This window comes from Tetrahymena thermophila (assembly GCF_000189635.1).
Source record: "Tetrahymena thermophila SB210 genomic scaffold scf_8254470, whole genome shotgun sequence".
NCBI lineage: Eukaryota > Ciliophora > Oligohymenophorea > Hymenostomatida > Tetrahymenidae > Tetrahymena > Tetrahymena thermophila.
In genome coordinates this window covers 801,465-821,894 of record NW_002476246.1, presented here as the reverse complement: position 1 = coordinate 821,894, position 20,430 = coordinate 801,465, and the positions used below count along the sequence as shown (strand labels likewise).

Below are 20,430 nucleotides of genomic sequence, written 5' to 3'. Positions count from 1 at the left end.
AATTTTCAAAAGATATAAAATGGCTGATATAGAATATACAATTGAAAATTTCGTTAAATATATAGCAAACATCTTGTACCTATATCCTAAAAAAATATATAATTAGTAAAATATTTTAAAAGCAAAAAGGTTAAAAGAATCATACTTATCACAAGAGCTATCAGCGCTACTAAAACTTAAAATGCTGCTATAATTGTTTGTAAACATGATTTTTTGTAAGAATAGTTTGCAGTCTAAATAAGACTGACCAAAAGGATAGCCAAAAGCACCCAAAATGTTTGTTTATATTAAAAATTATTAATTTTCTCAGAATAAATAGTTTCAAGTCTTTATTCTTTAATTTTAAGAGATACTTTGTGCATTTTATCTTTGGTCATTTTAGTAATCAATATTCCACTTTTTAAATTATTTAGATTGATAAATGTGATATGCTTTTATATAACCAATCAGCTGCTGATTTAATTATAAATTTTTTTTATTTAATTTATAAACTTAAATATATATTATCATTATCTTCTCCTACTGTTTTAATTTGTTAATTTTTCTCACAATAAATTAATCTTCCAAAATTAATTTTTTTTTTGTTTAATTTGTTCTAATACTTCATGAAGTATCAGATCCTAATTTAGTAATCTTTTCTCCCTATCATAAAGTTAATTTGTGTTTACTTTATTAAGCGAATTCTTATTATTTTTCATTGTTTATTTTAAAATTAATCATGATCAGCCAAAGCAAGCAAGCATATCACTCTTTAAATTCAGAGAATCCTCTTATTTTGTTGAAAATATATTAAATTTATTTATTTTTGTAAGTAAAAATTAATAAATTATGAATTAGTTTTATTTTAAGGATGTTTATTTTTATTCTTTAAAGATATTTTTTATTGATTGTTAACATGTTATCAATCTTTTTTTTAAAACATTTTTCAGTATTTAACAAAATTTATTTTCATTTGAAATTAAATCAAATAAAAACAAAATCAAACTGTCTACGAAAACTAAAATAATTTGATTAAACCATAGATTTCTAATTAATGCGTGATTACAATAAATTATTTATATCGAGTTATATTAGCTTATTTACACTTGAAATTCAACTCAAGTTATAAGTTAGTTTATTTTTAGAAACATCTTATCAATTTGATTGATTTTGAAGAATAAAATAATTAAGCTGATATTGAAAAGTGTTTTTTAAGATAATTGTTTAAAATTCTATGGAGCCATTCCAACTATAATAAAAATAATGTAATATAATTAGATTTTATCTAATAATTTATTTTAGTATCACTTTTTTTAATATTTATACTTGATTGATCTTGAATAATAGTATTTTTGAATTACTGATGATTTAGTAAGATATTTATCTTCTACTGAGTGGATTTTAACACTTTTAATCAAATTCATCAAATTTCTTTTGAATATTTAATTAATAAATTTACTTATTAATTTTCTAATTAGGTAAATAAATACCATATAAATTATGTTCAATTTTAATACTTTTTTAAATACATGTTAAATAGGATTATTCGAATCAAAATATTTAGAAAATTTTTAATTTTATTAATTATAATAAATATTTGGATTTATATTTATCTGTGTTCATATTTATTAATATATATTTTAAGTTTAGAAATCTAAAAGAATTTTTAAAAAATTGTTTAAGGTTTTAACTTGAAAAATAACTTTCTATTTTTGCTAAATTATAAACAGTAAAATATTAAAAGATAAAAATTTTTACTTAATAAATAATGTGGCTTATTATTTCATTAATTCACTTCACTTCCCTTACACTTATTCTAAAAAATAAATAAAACAAACTATAAAGTAAATGTTAATGATTTACTTCAAATAAAATAAAATTTTGGTGTAACAAGCTATAAACGCACACAAATTTGATGCAGTGCTTGAATTTCATTCAGTGATTTTTATTTTTTTGTAAAAAAAAAAACAAGTAACTTAATTAATTCAAGCTTCTCTTAATTCTCCCAAAATTTTTTATTTTAGATTGGCTTGCTATTCATGTTTGGTGTATCACCTTACAAAATCTATATTTCAGGTTTTATCTAATTTATATCAGACTCATTTTAAGGAAAGATATTAATCTATGATTACCTTCACTAATAAAATTATATATATCAAATATTTTATAAATACATTATATATTGTCAAGGGTAACAAGTGTTTTGTTAAAATACTTCGAAATGATATTTTATTACTTTATTTATTATTTAACAGTTAGCCTTTTGTAGTATTTTGAAATATCGAAATAATAATTTTTTTAAAATTAATAAATAGACTGGCAATGATTTATAATTAAAGTAACAAAACAAAAAACCAGGATATTATTTGTAATTCGATTAATAGACTACTAATTTAGATATTTAATATTCATAAATTTAGATTATTGTGATTTGATGATATAAGTAAACATCAGCCTATTAAAATTTTAAAAAAATTGTAAAAAAGAAATTTAGAAGATTCTTATTATTCTCAAATTATTTTGATTACTGCTAATAAATAGAATCTTTTAAAAAAATTAATTATTTTTAAAATTAACACCCAAACAACTTTACAAAAAATAATCTTTGATTTAAATTTATAAATTTATTCAGCTTACAAGGATAACCTAAATTAAAAAAACAAAGTATACATAAAAATTTTTAAATATTTTACAACTTGAATAGCTTCAATTAGTGCATTTAATTTTTATTTTTACCATTTTAAATAAAAAGTGGTGATCTATTTATCCAAAATATTATAGTTAGAAATAAATTTACTTAAATTGATTTTTCAATACAAAATTTTTTTTTGCTTTTAATTTTTTATTTATTTCAAATCTTTTCAAGCTATAAATAAAATAGCAGTATTAATTAGTAAAATATTAAAATATAAGCTATTTAATGATTTTTAGCATATATATTTTATTAAAATTTTATAAAATGCATGTTAATGTAAAACGAAAGGAAATATTCTATAAAATAAACTTAAATTAAACTGGGTAATTTATATGTCATTACTAATTTCCTGGTAATATTTGACTAATTAATATTCTTATATTAAAATAATATATAAAATATAGACAAATGTTTTATAACTTGACCAAATAGTATTGAAGCTTTAGAATTACATTTTTATAATAATTTTGATCTGTAAATATAAACACAAAAAATTAAATGCATAAAAATAAATCTTATAAATAAATTAAGATAATATTAGGAATTATGAAAATCAGTATCTATTTAATCTTAATAATTACTATCTTTAAAATTTTAAGAAAAATATTTTTTTTGATTTGTTTTGAATTGGAATAAACTTTTTATTTTTATTGACCTTTTCAAAAATTATGATATTACCTTACTTTTTTGAATTTTTTTCAGCCAAATTTATTCTTTTTCTCATTTTAAATAGGTGAATATACTTGCTAGGATAGATTATGATGATAAAAAAGATTTTTTAGTGTTACTTATCATAATATTTAGATTATAAAATTATTATAACTAATAAAAAGTAATGATAGCCAAAATAAATTTATATGAGAGTTTATTTGAGTGTGATTTGATAGTAATATAAATTTTCTTTTGTAAATTAAATAATTTAAAAATCTATTTCAAAAATAAATGGTATAAGTTATATCAAATAAAAATAAGTTAATAAATCAACAAAAGATCGATTTTTAAACCTTTTTATAAAATATTTAATTTATATATATTATAAATACAACTGAAACTGCTTTAATTTTTGTTAAAGCAACTTATAATTTTAATATTTATTAAAAATTTTCAGTTAGGTTTTTATGTTCCCAAGTACATTCTATCAAAAGTATGAGCAGATTTAGTCCACCTAATTTGAATAAATGATAAATATATTATTAATTTTTTGAGAATAAATTCATTTTTAATTTACTTTTCTCTATATTCTTCCAATTCATGAGGATTCTTGTCAAAGTGTGATTTTTTTACTATGAAGGGCTTTAGTTCAGAATTTCTCTTTTATTCACTTGGCTTTTTATATTCTTACCTTTTTATTTCGAAAGTAAATACTAAATAAAATCTTTAATATATTGATTGTTAATATGAATGAGTGGGCGATGTAATTAATATATTTATTTATTTATTAATGAACGAATATATCATCAATTGGATTAAATATATTATTATATTTGATAGGAGTTTTATTTCAGTAAGACGCCTTATAAATAAGTCAAATATTTTTATAAAAGATTTTAAATAAAGAATATTTTGAAGGTTTTTGTATTTAAATTTACATATTCATAGTGATGAATTGGTCATTCTTCACTTCTGGTTTATTTTCTTGGAAATTTAACCAGCTGTTGCTTGTGTCTTGGAATTTATTCTATTATTTATGTTGTTATATTTACTTTTTTTAAGATAGAATTTACTTCAGAGAGTGTATATTTCTAGTAATTGTTATCTGCAAACTTGCGTTCGTTATAAAATTTGCTTTGTTCTCTGTTAGGATCACATCTCTCTTCATACCAATTACCTTAATTAATCATAAAATGGATTTAATTTTGATAATTACTCATTTAGAAATATATTGATTCCATCGAATTATTCAATCAATCAATATTGAAAAGATATTTAATTTACCTATTAATACTGTAGAATTAAATTTCTTCTCTGGCTCTGTTGTTTATTGCAATACAAAATCTCTAATCATTTCAAAATTTATTTAGTTATTTCTATTTTAAACTTTTGAGTATGTTTATTATTTATTTATTTTATGAGTTATACTCCTTATTACTAACGTGCTTGCTTATTTTTTTGCTTATGACTATTTTTAATATTTGTTAAGGTTTAGTCTTAAATTAATTTATAATTAAATAAATAAATGACACAATTTTTATTATATTTTTATAACTAAGAATTCTAAACAAATTATTAATTTTACTTATAAATTATGCAACATTTCTGATAGCTGTTAATTATATTTATTATCTCTATAAAATATAATCAAATACATACTTAAATTATTTTAAATTTTAAGAGGCAGATATTTTAATTGATACCTAATTCTAAATTTCTTTTAGAAAATAAAAATATTTTTAGTATTTCAGGTTAAGAAAAATAAATATTAATTTTTATACCCTATTTTAATGCTAAATGAGATTTAACTTAAAAATAAATTATGTTATAAAATCAATGAATTCTAAAAATTTAAAGTTATAGCTTAATTAAAAAAAACCATTTATTTAGTTAAATACTTGGTTTTTAAAGTAACATTGATGTATTAAAAATAAAGAAAGATAATAATAGTGATTTTGTAGAAATATTTTATTGAGTTGAAATGAGTGGTAATTAGATATTCGATTTATCTGTTTGTAAATACCTTTGATAAACAATTAATTAATAATTCTGTTGATGATACTTCTATAAAATATTTGTAATTTAATTAAATTATATCTATCTTATTTATTTATTATTTATCCCTACTTTTTATACAGTAAGAATGCTTGATCCCCTTTAAGAGCATACTTAGAGTCCTTACTAAATTCAAAATTTGGAGTATCCAAGACTTTATAACTCTTAAGTTTAGCTAAGGAAATTATAAAGGCAATCGCAAAATTAGAACCGTACATAAACTCAGTAATTTAGGATTTCTCCTTAGCCATAATAAAATAACTACATTGATTAATATAATAAAACAACAATTGATTAAGATGACTTGACAATAACTGCCACCACTCTTTATGATAAAAAATAGTTTGAGGCCAAAAAATCAAACAATATATTCATTCTTAAAGCAAAAAAAAATATGCTTAAGAAGAAGATTCAAGCAAGCTCTCCAACTTAAGGAAATCAAAATAAACTAATTTAAAAAAAAGAAGATTTAACATTCAATGATTTAATGAAATTGTATGGAGTAACACTCTCTCACTACTAGAATCCAAAGTAGGAAGTAGCAAAAGTACTGCAACCAAAAACTTTTTATAATTCCCAAAGAGGGATTTTTAGACTTTTAAGCAGCAATGCTCGTACATAAACAGAAGAAAACTGTCAATATTCAATGAACCTAAAAAACAATTTAGCTATGAGTAGCCAAAGATGCAATTCGGTTCAAAAAATGATTGAGTAAGTTGATGACTTGAGAAATAAAAAATATAACTACCCAATAACAAATAGAGAATAAATTTTATAATAGCTATCAGACTCTAATTCAGTTTCTTATAGAAAAAGAAGTTAGACTGCAATTATTTAATCACAGATAAATTAAGATAACAAAAGTAACTCAGGATAACATAAAACTGATTTAAATGTTCTCATGACTTATTACTAGTTGAAAGAAAAAAGCCTATACGAAGCACTTGTTAATAATAAGGAAAATATGAATTAAACAGAATAAATAGAGAGAATTCAAACAGGATAACCTAAAAATGTTGAAGAAAATATGAATTAAACTGAAAAAATCAGAATCATGTATAGAAACAAAAGTACTAATATTAGAGACCTAACTACCACTAAAAGCATAAAAGAAAATTAATTATAAAATAACCAAACAATATCATAGTAACTGTAAGTGAATACCTAAAATTTAGAAGCAAATCAATTAAGTAATCAAGATAATCAAAATTAAATGAATACTAATTCAAAAAAAAAGCTATTGCAAAGAAAATCAAAATCTGAACTTAAAAAATTCGATGATGTTCAAATAGAAGAAAATGAAAAATACTAATTAAGTCCAAGATTTGAAAGATATATTAACTAAGATATCTAATTAACTAAAAAGGCTGCATAAAATAACTAATAATAAGTTAACAGTCCTAAGCCTGAAAATAAAGTGCAGTCTATGATTTAAGATTATAAAGAAAGTATAGATAAAGTTCATTAATTATAACAAATAAAATCTAACAGCAACAATAATTAATCATCCAAGTAAACAAACTATTTTTTAATTTAACAATTTTTAAAAATTAACATAATAATTTTATTTAACGTTTAAATCAAAAGAATTAATTTAAATAATTTAAAATATTTATCAAAGATAAAATTTTAATTAGAATTATTAGTTTAATATTTTTTTAAGAAATAAATAAATAAATTATTTAATTTATTTAAAAAATAGCAATCATGCAAAAAAAATGGCTGATGCAATTTCTGCTTAGACTTTAAATCAATGGTCAAATATAATGAAAAAGAGATAGGAATAAGATAATAACTTTAATCCTCTTCCTGCTTTTTACATAACAAAAAAATTATTTAGTAAGCCAACTCATATTATACCTGTTGATTAATATAAAAAAAACATTAAGAATAATTAATCGAGTCCCAAATAAGATCGTTTAAATGAGTGTGAATTTGATTGATTTGTAAAATAAATTTATAAAATGACTAATCAATTTTTTTATTTTTTCAAAAATAGTTTATTTTAATATTTTAGATATTATTTAAATTAGTTAGATTGCTTATAGAATCTTAAAAAATCTAAACTTTTTGTTAATTTTATAATAAATTTATGAAATAATAATATTACTAATTAAACAATAAATAATTATAAACAAAATACCTCTTTTATTTTTCTGTTTTTATATTATATGGAAAAGAATTTAATCATTTATAATTCTAAGATAATTACTTTTATACATTAACAAAATTTCTTATTAAAGATTAGTTTTTATCTCAAAAATTATACTTCTATTCATACAAAATTTCTAAAAAATTTGAATTATCTAAAATAATGGATGTAAATTTTTAACAATATATTCTATCACAGTATAAAAATCGTAAAAAATTTATTCATTACAAAAATAATAAAAGTAATATTAATACCAAATATTTTTAAAAATTTATTCATTAACAATAAAATTTTACCAAAAATAATCAACCTAATTTACTATTGATAGATAGCTGAGATTAAATTCATATTTTAATATATTCAGAATTGATTATAACACATTTAAATTTATATTAAAATAAAAAATCTATAGATTTAATGATTATTTTTAAAATAATTGTTTGGGTATTTTGAAAAATACAGTATTTTTTGAAATCCTGATTAAAATGATCGTTAATCTTAAATTATTAGCTCATTTTTTTTGAAAAATAAAATAAAGAGATAAATAAAGAATAACAAAATATTTCTTGAACAAAATAAAAGAAATACAATTTTTAACATAAATCTTTTTTTAAAAAAGATAGTTGAAAAATAAATAAAAGGAATAAATGAATAATTAAATATGATAAAAACTAAAAAGGAAAACAAAATGAGTGATTAAACAAACAAATGATGAATGCTTGATGATAATTTTGTATGCACATATGTATGGATAATAGTTTCTTCTTAAAATGGACAAACTAATAGTATTTATTATTTATATAACTTATATAAAAAAGAAAATAAATAGCTTTTATCAATTATTTATGTTTTCTCAACAAAAGAAACCTAAAATCATCATTATTTGTTTATTTGTTAGTTGGTTATTTATTTATTTAATATTCATACCCATCAGTTAATGTTAAGTAAACTGTCAAAAGGAACAACAATTTTTTTCCATCCAGGAGAGTTTTTAGGTAAATTACGAGTAATCATTTCAGCTAACCAAACAATATTTCTGATTTCTTATTCCTTAAGTTTTAAGTATGCATAGAAGACTGCATATTGGGCAGCTTAATCAAATGCAAGAGAGTATCTCTTGATTTCTTCATCATACATCAAATCTTCTAATGAAGTAGCAAAGTTTTATTCTTCCTTTCTTGAAGGATCAGGAGCATCCTTAACGATATTGCCATAGTTTTCGCAACCCTTTATAGCTTCCTTGATTTCATCCAAACTTCTGGCATTCTTCAAGGAAGTTTGGCAATCTGGATACAAGTAACCCAAAGCAGGAGTGAGTTACTTTCTGACTTCTTAACTCTTAGCAACAGTGTGTTAGATAGTGTTATAAACTACTTGGATAGATTTCATATCAGCTTCGAATTTCAATAAATCATCTAAAATTTCAGCACTTGTTGAGTTTAATTATTCAACACAATACTCATGGAAATCTTCTAACCACATCTAATTAATAAATTTTATTTATTTATTAAATTTCATTCAACAATTAATTAAAAGTTTGTTAGTCATGTTTATTTTTCTAAAAATCTTCAGATAGTTTAAATTTTAACAAACAAATAAATAGTTTATTTAACTAAACTAAAATAAATTTTATTTATTAAATTATTATTTGATGCATATTTATGATTGTAAATAAAGCTGACTGATAATTGTAAAAATGAAAAATTTATTTACCTTCTTGAGAGAGGTTCTAATGTGTTCGGGTCTCATTTCCTTGAAAATTTCTTGGACAACATTCATGCCACAGTTTTCAGAGACTCCGTGCATGCATGATTCTAAGAATCTCATGAAGTAAGGACCAACAGGAGTATCAATAAGAACTTCTTAATACAATTCAGAATAATCATCCTTATCAAAGACACTGATTTAAGTCATTTCAGGGAAGAAACCCAAAGGATCAGCAGCAGCAATTAAATCATCTTTGTGAACCTAAAATATTTTAAATAATTTATTCATTAAACTAGAATAATACAAACTGATCAAAATTTAATTAATTATCTAAATAATTGTAAATTGCTTTTTTGTAGATAAAAATTGATTTTGAAATTAATATATTTATTTACCTTGTTCTTGATACCTTCGATCATGTTAACAACATTATCAATCATGTATCTGTGTTTCATCATATTAATGAATTCATTTAACTTGCCAACACTCTAAGCTTGGATGTATTCTAATTCATCAGCTAATTTCTTTTTTAACTTTTAACGTAATAAGGGAATGGTCAATTCAACGACGTCGTTTTACAAGTAATTAGCGTAGTCAGTTTCTTCCAAGTGCTAATTATTTACATATATTATTAATAAAAGAAATTTAATAATTTAAGTTTGTTATTTGATTTATTTAATTTATCATGTGACAAAGTAAACCAATATTTATTTTTTATTTATTTATCTTAAATTGTTTTTGCCAAGTATTTAATCAAATCTATTTCAATACTATATTTTATATTATGTTTTTTTTAATTTTAAAAATAAGCAATTTTTTTATCTCTTATTTGTGGTTCTATTTAATATTACAATTTTATTGGTTTGATTTATTTAAGCTTTTCACTTTTATTTCTTTCTTTTATGCTTATGTTTACACTGCATATTTTGTAATGCTAATGGTATTCTTAACACCCTAAATGATATTTTTTTACTCAAAACTAGTCAGCTTTTTTAAGTGATTAACCTAATTTAGCTTGTTCATAATAACGCATAATTTTAATTTATGACAATTTCATTATTTGCTGATGTGGCTCTTTATTCAGCCAAATAGCCAACTATTCCATAGCATTTAATATGTTGTTGTAAGGCTTGAAAATACAAATTATTAAATAATATTTTAGCTATTTTATATAAAACTAAATTTTAAACTAAAGCTGAATTCTCTTAGGGTTTGTGAAACTATTTGTTAAATTTTATTGGCTTTTGAGTGGCATTTTACAAAACAACCTAACATTTCGACAAATCGAATAGTATTTTAAATGAAAAAAACTTCTAAATCAAATCAACAATAGATTTGATTAGAATTAAATATATGTGCTTTAATCTTTAATTGAAATGGATAAATTACGGATTTAAGATCTTGAAGATTGTTGCTGGTCTTCATTTAAGTGTATTATGCTTGGGTAATGAAGGAAGCACGAAGGCCACGAAGAATAGCCTCAGCAAATCCATCATTAACTGCGAAAACAGTAAGATCCATTTTAATATACTATCTTTGTTATTATTATTTTTATTTTTAATTGCTTTTCCTTTTCTTATCAATTAATAATTTATTATTTTTATTTTAATTCCCTATGCTTTTATTGCTTCTCTCTTTCACTCAACTAATTTTTTTTTTTTGACTATTTATTTGCATTTACCTGCTTACCTTCTATACTAATCAGGCGAAAAATCTTTATCATTACACAATTAAACTCTTCCTCTTCTCTTTTGATTGAATTGGATTGAATTATATTTTTTATATAGTATTGAAATTAATTTAATTGAAATGGTTAGCTATCTATCTATATTACGAAGACTAGCTTGCAAGCAAGCAAACAAATTTTAACAATAATATAATTTTTTGAAAGGATCATTTTTGATTCAATATCTCATATTTATCTGATTATATATCCAATGCCTCATATTTGTTTTCAATCAAACAAAGATTAAAATAAAAAATTAATAAGTAACTCAAAATTTTAACACTTTATTTTCTATTTTACAAATTGATGTTATTTAAATTATTTTTAATTTAAAAAATTAATTTAATATTTCAAATTTCTTTGTTTTCCTAAATAAATAAATATAATTTCTAACTATTTTTGTCATCAAACTATTTTCATGGATTTAATTTAATTATAAAAAAAGAAATAGATCAAAAATAAATTTAATTTATTATTATTATTATTAAAATTAAATATCAAATGATATTTATTAATTTTATAGCAGAAATTAAGGGACTTTTTGAGAGCTTAACTTGATTCTATTTACTGTTTTTATTAATGTATTTGTTGCTTTTAATAAAATTTTTATTAATGATAGAGTAAAATATTTTCAATATTTTTTATATTAAGAATTATTGAGTAAATTAAATATATTGTTTGAAATTAATTTAGAATATTTATCAATTAAAACATCTAAAAAATAAATAGTTATAAAGCATTAAATAGATTTTAACTATCTAAATATAATTTAATATTAAAATTTTTGTATTTAACTAAATTACTTTAAAATAAAAAGATATTTAAAACGAAGTTAATATAAATAAATTAAATTAATAATTTAATTAATTCCTAACAAATTTTAATAATATTTAAATACTTTTTTAATTAATTTTTAAATTAGTTCTAACATATAATCGAATTTATTTAATTACTTTTTTTTTAAAAGATATAAAAAAGATGTCCTTGAAATTAGAATAGATTTTAAAATAGAAATGATTCAAAATAATATTTTATAAGATCATTTCCTTAATATTATAATACAAAATCTTTTTCAAATTAATAACATTGATTTTCTGATAGAAATTTAAAATTTCAACACAAATACATGAATTTTATTTAAATTATGAAAATATTAAAATCTTTTTAAATCTTTTTACAAAATTATATTTTTTAAATGCTTAAATATACTTTTAAAATAATTTATTAATTGCTGAGCTATGTTTAAAGTTAATAAAAAATATAACAAATTTATAATTATTATTATTAATGCTTAAATGAAGAACATATATTATCTTTTAAATTATACACATTCAATTACTGAAACTAAACACTTTTAGATAGTTATAAGAAGTTATTTGTTTCAAAGAAAAATAGCTAGCTAAATCACAAATATTTTAAAACTAGCAATTAGGATAAAAATTTAAGCAATTCATTATAAATTATTAAAAGCAATACAATGGAAATCGTAGATGTGAGGGAGAAAGATTATATTATGATCAATGACATCAAAGTGGTAATATCCTTAGTTTTCATTAATTATTCGAATTCCTATTTCTCATTTAATAGAAAATATCAAAAATAATAAGTCTTATTTATTTACTCTTTTGGCATTTAATAATTAAGGTCAAGCGTAAAATGTGGGGCAAAGACTCTACTAAATTAGAAAATGGTATTTCTGTTCATTTAGATGGTTCTTTTGGTTGCTACCAAACTCCAATCAGAAAAAATACTTTTTTTTGCACTGATGATACTTTAGTATATAGTTGTGGAAATCACTTGGTTTTATATGATGTTGTTAGGAAAAAGCAAAAATATATCATGAAAAACATAGAAGATCAGCCTTTGACATCTATGAATTTCTTCACAAATTCAAAAGGAGAAATTTCAGTTGCTGTCGGTCTCAAATCTAAAAGTGACACATTACCTCAAGTGAAAGTTTATAGTTCAGCAAAGTCGTTTAATTATTCTCTTGTACATAATATGCAAAACTCTATTATTCTAGATACTGCATTCATTCTAAAAAGCAAGGTATTGTTTAATTGATTTCATTCATCAATTAAATAACTAATTCAAAAGCTGTTTTAATTCATTCATTTTGCAAGAAAAAGCTTAGAGATAATGATAAATTTATATATCATTCTTTGATACCTCTTAACTTTTTAGCTGGTTTATTATATTAGATTTAAAATATTTCTTAATAAAATATTTAGTACTTGATATCACTCACTCATTTAAATAAGGGATTCATAATCAGCATTTATAAAGTTCAAAAAGAAAAGCTAGCTTGTTTCAGGTAATTTAAATAAAATATACTTAATGGTTTTTACAAATTATATAATTATGAAAATACATCTACTCAAAATTTATATTTTATTTTGAAGGATATTATTAAGATTAGTAGTTGCAACAAATTTCTTAAAACCAACTTCAGGACTAAAAAAAATTAATTTTATATCCAAAAATGTTTTAATTAAAAATCTTGCATAGAAGTTCTATTATATAAATTTATGATATAAAAAATGAAATTTTAATTAAGGGTACAATGTAACTCTTTCTTCATATACCCACAATTAAAAACTGAATTTTAAATTTTTTACAAATTTTGAAAATAGTTATTTATAATTTCCGAATAATTTAAATCAGTTTGAAGAAAAGGATATTTTGAGTATATAAAAAGAAATTTGTCAACTGTTAAAAGAGTTAGTTTATTTAGAAAAGTGATTTTTTTTGCAAGCATTGATATTAAGGAGAATATTATGAATATCTAAGAATCAAATAATTATTAAAAATACGTTTTTATTTATCTACCAATATTAAGAAAATAAAGATAAGGAAGAATATTAGATTGGTAGATTCTTTTTAAATAAAAATTTAAAAAAACAAAAAATATATTCAGATTATGAAAAAACAACTAAAAATATTTTTTTAAGATAAATAGATGACTAAGAGGCAACAAAAATAGAAGTCTTTGATAAAAATTTATCTGAATTTATTATTTATGGAAAAGCATTTTGTAAAATATACACTTTTGACTACCAAGGCCTGATTATGGAAGAGCGTTATGACATATATGCTCTTCTCTAAGAAGCATTAGATGAGTAATTTAATGATCAAATTATAGAAGTTTTGTGGCTCTAAGAAACAAACACAATCATAATAGCAAGTTATGAGAACAAGCTTTTTTTGTTTAAAGATTATAAGTATGTGTAAACAATAGAGGTAGAGCTTTTTGATAAAGATTTAATATATGCAGGGAGAAACTCTAAACAATCAAAATAAGAATAAGAATTGATGGCTGCCTAGATACTTGAGTAGCAAAAATAATTATCTAAATCAATTTCCATTTCTTGCATGGCTAAGCTATAAAGAGGTGTTGCAATAGGGTTTCAAGGTTCAGCTATGCTTTCTCTATATGAATTAGATTCCACTGATAAGAATCTTGTGCATAGAGGTGAAAAACAAATTAAAAAACTTATTTTTATTATTAAATCACTTAATATTCTAATATCAAATAAATAACATCATTCATTAATTTACAGATTAGAGAGAAATAAATATATTTAAAATATCTTTAGGTAATTTTCCTCTCAAAGAAGAAAATGTGATGAAAATACACTCCATAGACATAGCTCCTGATGACATGTATGCTGTGATTAACGTCCTCTTTCATCAAAGAGGTAATCATGTTGCACCAAAGATAAGGTCAGAAGGAGTATTTGCAACATCTGAAGAGGAAAAAAAAGAACAATAAGGAAAACTAGAAATATTTATGTTTAACTTAGCCGTTGTAGATGCCATAAGAAGTGTGTAAAAAGACCCTTATGAACCTCTGTTTGATCAAGGAGTTCATAAAGGTGCTATTTTAGATTTAAGTGTCTGTCCAACAAGATCTTTTTTAGTTTCTATTTGTGAAGATCGTACAGCCAAGTTCATTGACTTTGGGACAGAGTTTAGAGAATTGATATCTCAGTTCTTCCATGAGAGTCCACTTAGTGTTTCTATTCACCCTTTAAGCATACAATGTGCCATAGGATATAAAGATGGGTATGAATTCTTTGACATAATTGCAAATTTTTTAAAAAGATAAGTTTAAATAAATCAATGGATTATAAAATTATTCATTAAAAATTAATGAAAAAAATTTTTATTTTAAATTAATTTTCCATCAGATTTAACTAATATTACAGGGTTTTAAATTAATTATAAAATACAAAACTAAGTTGTTTGAAATTTTTATTGAAAAAAATAAGTTTAAAGCCTTTGATATATATTATTCAGCTTGATTGATTGATTAAGAACATAAATAATCTTATATGGAAAAATAAATTTATAAGGTTTAAGTAAAGGTTTCATCTAATACTTTAATGCCTTCTCATTACTATTAAAGGGTTCAAATTTCTAATAAAATCATTATTACAATCATAAGAATCTATGAATAATTTGAATCAATTTTTTGTTAGCAGTTTTTAATAAGCTAAACATAGATGATGCTTATTAAAACAATATTATTTATCATGTTATGATAAGAATTATTTACTATTTTATTTGATTGCATGCCTCACTCATTTTAAACTTTTTAAAAAATAATAATTAGAATTAAAATATTCTATATTTTAGATGATGAAATAAAACATGTGTATACTAATAATACCAAGCCTTGTACAGCAATAAGCTATAGTAGCGGAGGACATCTTTTGGCTGCATGTAATTAATAAATAAAGCATTTTTTTAGATTAAACAATTTAAATTCGTAATTTTTATTAATTTTAATCAGCAAATGGCTCCATGATAACCATTTATAATCCATACGAATTTACTGCTCTACTATAGTTGAATGGTCATGCTGCAGCATTAAAAGAGATTGAATGGATTGATAACGATCTTAAAATAATATCAACATGCCAAAATGGACTTTTGAATGTTTGGGATATCCAAACTGGATAGCGAGTTGTAGAGTTTGCTTACAAAACGCACAAACTAAATGCTGTAACTTATGATCTAAAATATGATCTTGTTGTATGTGCCTGTGCTGATAACAAGCTTAGACTATTCAAAGAAAAAGGTATGACTCAAATATGTGAATACGAGACATCTCCTTGCCAATTTACCTCTATTAATATTGATAAAGTAATAATTAATATAAATTCTTCAACATTTGAATATTAACTTTCCAAACAAAAAGTTTTATTTACCTTAAATAAATATAATATCAATTTGCTATTATGATTAAGAAATAAATAGTATTACATATATAAATTAATTAATTTGATTGAATACTTGGTGAAAGAAGTAAAGCCAAATTAAAAATTTCATTTTAGAATGATAATTCCATCAATAAAAATATAATTAAAAAAAATACTTTTATTTTAAAAGTTTTTTTTCTTTTCTTAATTTTAATTTTTAATTAATTTTTTTCTATGTTTGTTTGTAGAGATTTGAAGTTATAATATTTGGTACTAGTGAAGGTTCTGTAAGAATATATCTATGGCCATTTTGGACATTTTAATCTAAGATGATGGAGTATTTGGAAATACCTATTCATCAATGTTCGATAACCTCAATAAAAGTATCATCAGATTATTAGTACTTAATTACTGCGTCTGAAGATAATAGTATATTCTTTAGCAAGATAAGAGAGTATGTAGAGGGAGAAGATGTAACAGCTGCTGATCTCCTGAGTCAAATGAATCCAGCAAAAGAACAAAACAATTACTATTAAAACATAGACAAAATAACTTCAGCATATTCACTCAACACCCTATGCTTATGCTCTAGATTCTCTTAGGAGACTAAAAAAGAAAGTATCAAGGAACTAGAATTTCGTCTTTAAAATTATAAGAGCGATATTGAAGACGAAAAAGAAAAATGGGAAGATATCTACTCATAGAGAATCAAAACTCTTAAAGAGAAAGTAATTTAGTTTATTTGAAATTGAATTTGCAAGCTAATTGCCATTTAAATAAATAAATAGCACAACGACTCGAAGTAGAAATAGAAAGAAAATTTATCTAATATTTACAATGACCATGAAATAAGATACAACGAGTTAAAAGATAAATTGTCAAATTAAAAAAATGAGACAGAGGAGATTATGGAGTAAATGAATGAAAAAAACTCAAAAGACCTCATTCAATGCTACCAAATCAGAGATAAATTGCAGGAGGAGTGTTTAAATTTAAAAAAGAAATATGCTCTCCAGTTAGACAATGCATAAAATTAATACTCTGTAACACTTAAAAAAGTGGAAGATGAATATAATGGTAAATTCAATGATATTTTCAATAAATACAGAGAAGCATTAGAGAATGTTAACAATGACTAAAAAAAATTCCATGAAGTGTTAACTTAGTAGGAGTAAGATTTTGATACTTTTTTCACAAGCACTAAACAGAATCTAAAGCTAGAACTGTAAGATGAGATGAAAAAGACAGAAGACCTAAGATCATCTAACTCTAAGTATAATAAAGTAAAATATGTTAAAATAAATCACTAATAATAAATAAAAGCAACTATATTTTAAGAAGAATAAATGTCTGTAAATATAGTTCCAGCAAAAGAAGAAGAAAAATTAAAAGAAATCACAAACAAAAATTAATTTTTCTATTTAAATATTTCAATGATTTTGAAACCAAATAAATTTTAAATTTCAATAATATGTTTCGTTATTTTATAGGAGATTTAGAATTACAAAGAAAGGCAAGTATATTTGAATTAGGAATCTGAACAACTCAATCAAGAGATTTAAAATTTGATTATAGATTAGCAGAACTTTAAGGAAAAATATGATATAATGAGCAAGTAATTGAGTGAGAAAGAAGATATAATCAATTTGAGAGAATAGTAAGTTAAAGACCTGAGATCAAAAAATGTACATCTTTAGAATTTCTAAAAAGTATATGATTATTAAGTTACAACACTCAAAGATGAAAGGCTTCCTTTAAAAGAGCATTTAACAAATATGGAAAAGCATGTTAAAAATTTATACAATGAATTATTAGAAGAAGCAGGCACAAACAAAAAAATTGATAAGGATATCAAATAGCACCATGATCATGTTAAAGAGTTAAAAACTCAGTTATAAGAAAAGCAAGAAATAGTTAGAAAGACATAAAGACTAGTTGATAACTTTGAATATGTAAGATTTTTATTTTATTTATTGAGAGGAATTTAATAGACTTTATGAATCTATGAAGATTTTGTTGAAAGTTAAGCAAAACTAAAGAAATAACATCAAAAAGAATTTATGTATTTTTAATTAATTATATGATATCAGTTTTAATTATTTAAATATTGGTTTTGCTATTTTTCCACAATAAAAATCATGAATTAAAAAAAATTTTACCTTACAAAAAATTTTTGATATCTTTACTTTAATAATAATTTTATTTTACATTTACTTGAATTCTTTTTTTTAATAGTAAATACTCTCAATGCTAAGGAATGAAAAATTCTAAATGTGGCCTAAAATGTTGACAGAAATTTACAATGACAATTTTGGAGATTCAAATAAATTAGAAAAGGCTATTGAATAAAGTGTTATTGGAGTTAATCTCAGAGAGCTAAAGAAAGATTAATTTTTAGAGTAAATAGAATAAGAATAGTAATATTTAATTGGATAAGATTTAAGGGGTTAGCGCGATTTCTTAGCAAGGTAGCTTGTTAAAGTTGCCAGTGACTATAGAAAAGTAATGGAATCGAGAAATGACGCCTACTTAAAGGTTTAAAACATGAACACTCTGCTGATTAATGAGTGTAATAAGATGAGGGAAGAAAAGCAGAAGCTCAAAGAATACCTTGGGGTTTAGAAGAAGGCGTACAGAGAAGTAAGAAGATAGCTTGCTGCCCACATAGGAATTAACTTCAATGAAATAAAAGATTAAGAAAATTTTCCGTTTTTAGATGACGTTGATGATGAATTAGAGGAACCTGAGGCTAATTTAGATGATAATTTATATGATTCATCTAGGAAATAATTTGGAGAAGGTAAATTTGGATTAGAAGATGATGAATTCATGTAAAACGAAGAAACCTTAGAGCAATTTAAAAAAGATCATATTTCCGTATCGCCTAATAAATAGCAAGCAAATATAAGTTAAGGAAAGTCGTTTTCTACTATGAATTTCCATAGCAGTTTACATCAAAATTCAACTAAATCTATAAAAAATAATCCAAGCCAAAGCATTAAAGATCAATTGCCATTTATCTAATATTAATAAAAGTAAAAAATTATTTAATATTTATACTTACTTTTAAAAGTTTTTTCTTGAAAAATAAAAGAAATTTTAATTATTAATTTTGTTTAGATATAATTTTAAAAAATTACATCTAATTAAATCTTTTCTTATTTGAGTAACATCAACCTAATATACAAACTCTTATATAATAATAATAATAAAATTGAATTTTTAAAAAAGGAAATCATAGTCATCAGCTTCTATATATTAAAAGAATATAAAGCCACTTTCTGTCACAGAGAAAAAACAAAATTAGAAACAACTTATATAAGATTTACTAAGATAAATAGAAGATATTAACGATAATGAAGACAGCTCAATAAATGGAGAGAAGTTAAAAGAGAGAGTGTAAAATTTCCTTTTCTAAGAAAAAAAAGACACAGTTGGACCATTAACTGTTACCTAAAAAAATCAACCAACAATGTTTAAAACTTCTTAAAATTTTGCTCTTAAGAAACGTATTATTATTATTTATTTATAATATACTAAATATTTTAATTTTAAATAGCTGTAAGCTAATAAAGAAACTCTCCTAATGGTACAGAAAGTAAAATAAGTACAGCCTCAAATTTTATGTAAACATTCTCTAGCAATCTAGGATTTGCTTAGACAGGTATGGAATTTAACAGAAAGTAGCTTCAATCTTCATAGTCTTAGTAATAAAGCTAATAACAATAGTAATCATAACAATAATCATCATAAAAGTGAAGCTTACCTATTATTTTAATAAAAAATTTAAATAAGTCTTAACTTTCTGATTTCAATTAGCAGAATCGAATAATTATTTATGCTTTTAGAAATGTTTCTATCTATCTTTAATAACAATTCAAAACTTAACTTAAAAAAAGATAGGTTGATGGATAAACAATCTAAAAGAATCATTTTAAAAGTTATTAAACAATTAAATAAATTATTTACAAATAAATTTAATTATATTAACTACTTTAAATTTAAATAAATTTACATATTACATTTATATACGCTTAAATACACAAGTACATACATAAATTCATTTTTTTATCATTTCTGGTAATTTTTCCTTCAAAAAAGATGTATCAAAAAAGCAATAAAATATATTATTCAATATAAGGTAAAGTATTACTAAATCTTTTAGATTTTACTTAAAGTTTGTTTGATATTTTTTCTTGTAATCCATATATGCTTCTCTAATTCTGAAAAAAAGTTTAACAGGAAAGTGATTTATTTAAAA

At 21.9% G+C, this 20,430-nt stretch overlaps 4 protein-coding genes across 4 annotated transcripts; 2 read left to right on the top strand and 2 right to left on the bottom strand. All coding sequences in view use genetic code 6, as the record gives it.

The window, feature by feature from the left end:
• Window positions 1-3,778: 3,778 nt before the first annotated feature.
• TTHERM_00433450 (hypothetical protein) lies at window positions 3,779-4,679 on the bottom strand (the record flags this gene model as incomplete). The annotated part of the gene is made up of 5 exons (XM_001011372.2): window positions 3,779-3,839; window positions 3,903-4,016; window positions 4,264-4,352; window positions 4,399-4,502; window positions 4,610-4,679. The coding sequence occupies 5 exons, from the start codon at window positions 4,677-4,679 to the stop codon at window positions 3,779-3,781; spliced, it is 438 nt and encodes a 145-aa protein (XP_001011372.2).
• A 735-nt stretch (window positions 4,680-5,414) lies between these two features.
• On the top strand, window positions 5,415-7,323 carry TTHERM_00433460 (hypothetical protein; the record flags this gene model as incomplete). The annotated part of the gene is made up of 2 exons (XM_001011373.2): window positions 5,415-6,892; window positions 7,083-7,323. The coding sequence occupies exons 1-2, from the start codon at window positions 5,469-5,471 to the stop codon at window positions 7,321-7,323; spliced, it is 1,665 nt and encodes a 554-aa protein (XP_001011373.1). The 5' UTR covers window positions 5,415-5,468.
• A 1,139-nt stretch (window positions 7,324-8,462) lies between these two features.
• On the bottom strand, window positions 8,463-10,760 carry TTHERM_00433470 (vacuolar ATP synthase; the record flags this gene model as incomplete). The annotated part of the gene is made up of 4 exons (XM_001011374.3): window positions 8,463-9,014; window positions 9,246-9,500; window positions 9,635-9,850; window positions 10,629-10,760. The coding sequence occupies 4 exons, from the start codon at window positions 10,758-10,760 to the stop codon at window positions 8,463-8,465; spliced, it is 1,155 nt and encodes a 384-aa protein (XP_001011374.2).
• Window positions 10,761-12,442: 1,682 nt separating this feature from the next.
• On the top strand, window positions 12,443-19,928 carry TTHERM_00433480 (WD domain, G-beta repeat protein; the record flags this gene model as incomplete). The annotated part of the gene is made up of 13 exons (XM_001011375.3): window positions 12,443-12,499; window positions 12,610-13,014; window positions 13,197-13,279; window positions 13,917-14,437; window positions 14,562-15,030; window positions 15,581-15,690; window positions 15,761-16,113; window positions 16,418-16,897; window positions 16,958-17,452; window positions 17,660-18,121; window positions 18,405-19,204; window positions 19,401-19,678; window positions 19,729-19,928. The coding sequence occupies 13 exons, from the start codon at window positions 12,443-12,445 to the stop codon at window positions 19,926-19,928; spliced, it is 4,713 nt and encodes a 1,570-aa protein (XP_001011375.2).
• Between the last annotated feature and the right edge of the window lie 502 nt (window positions 19,929-20,430).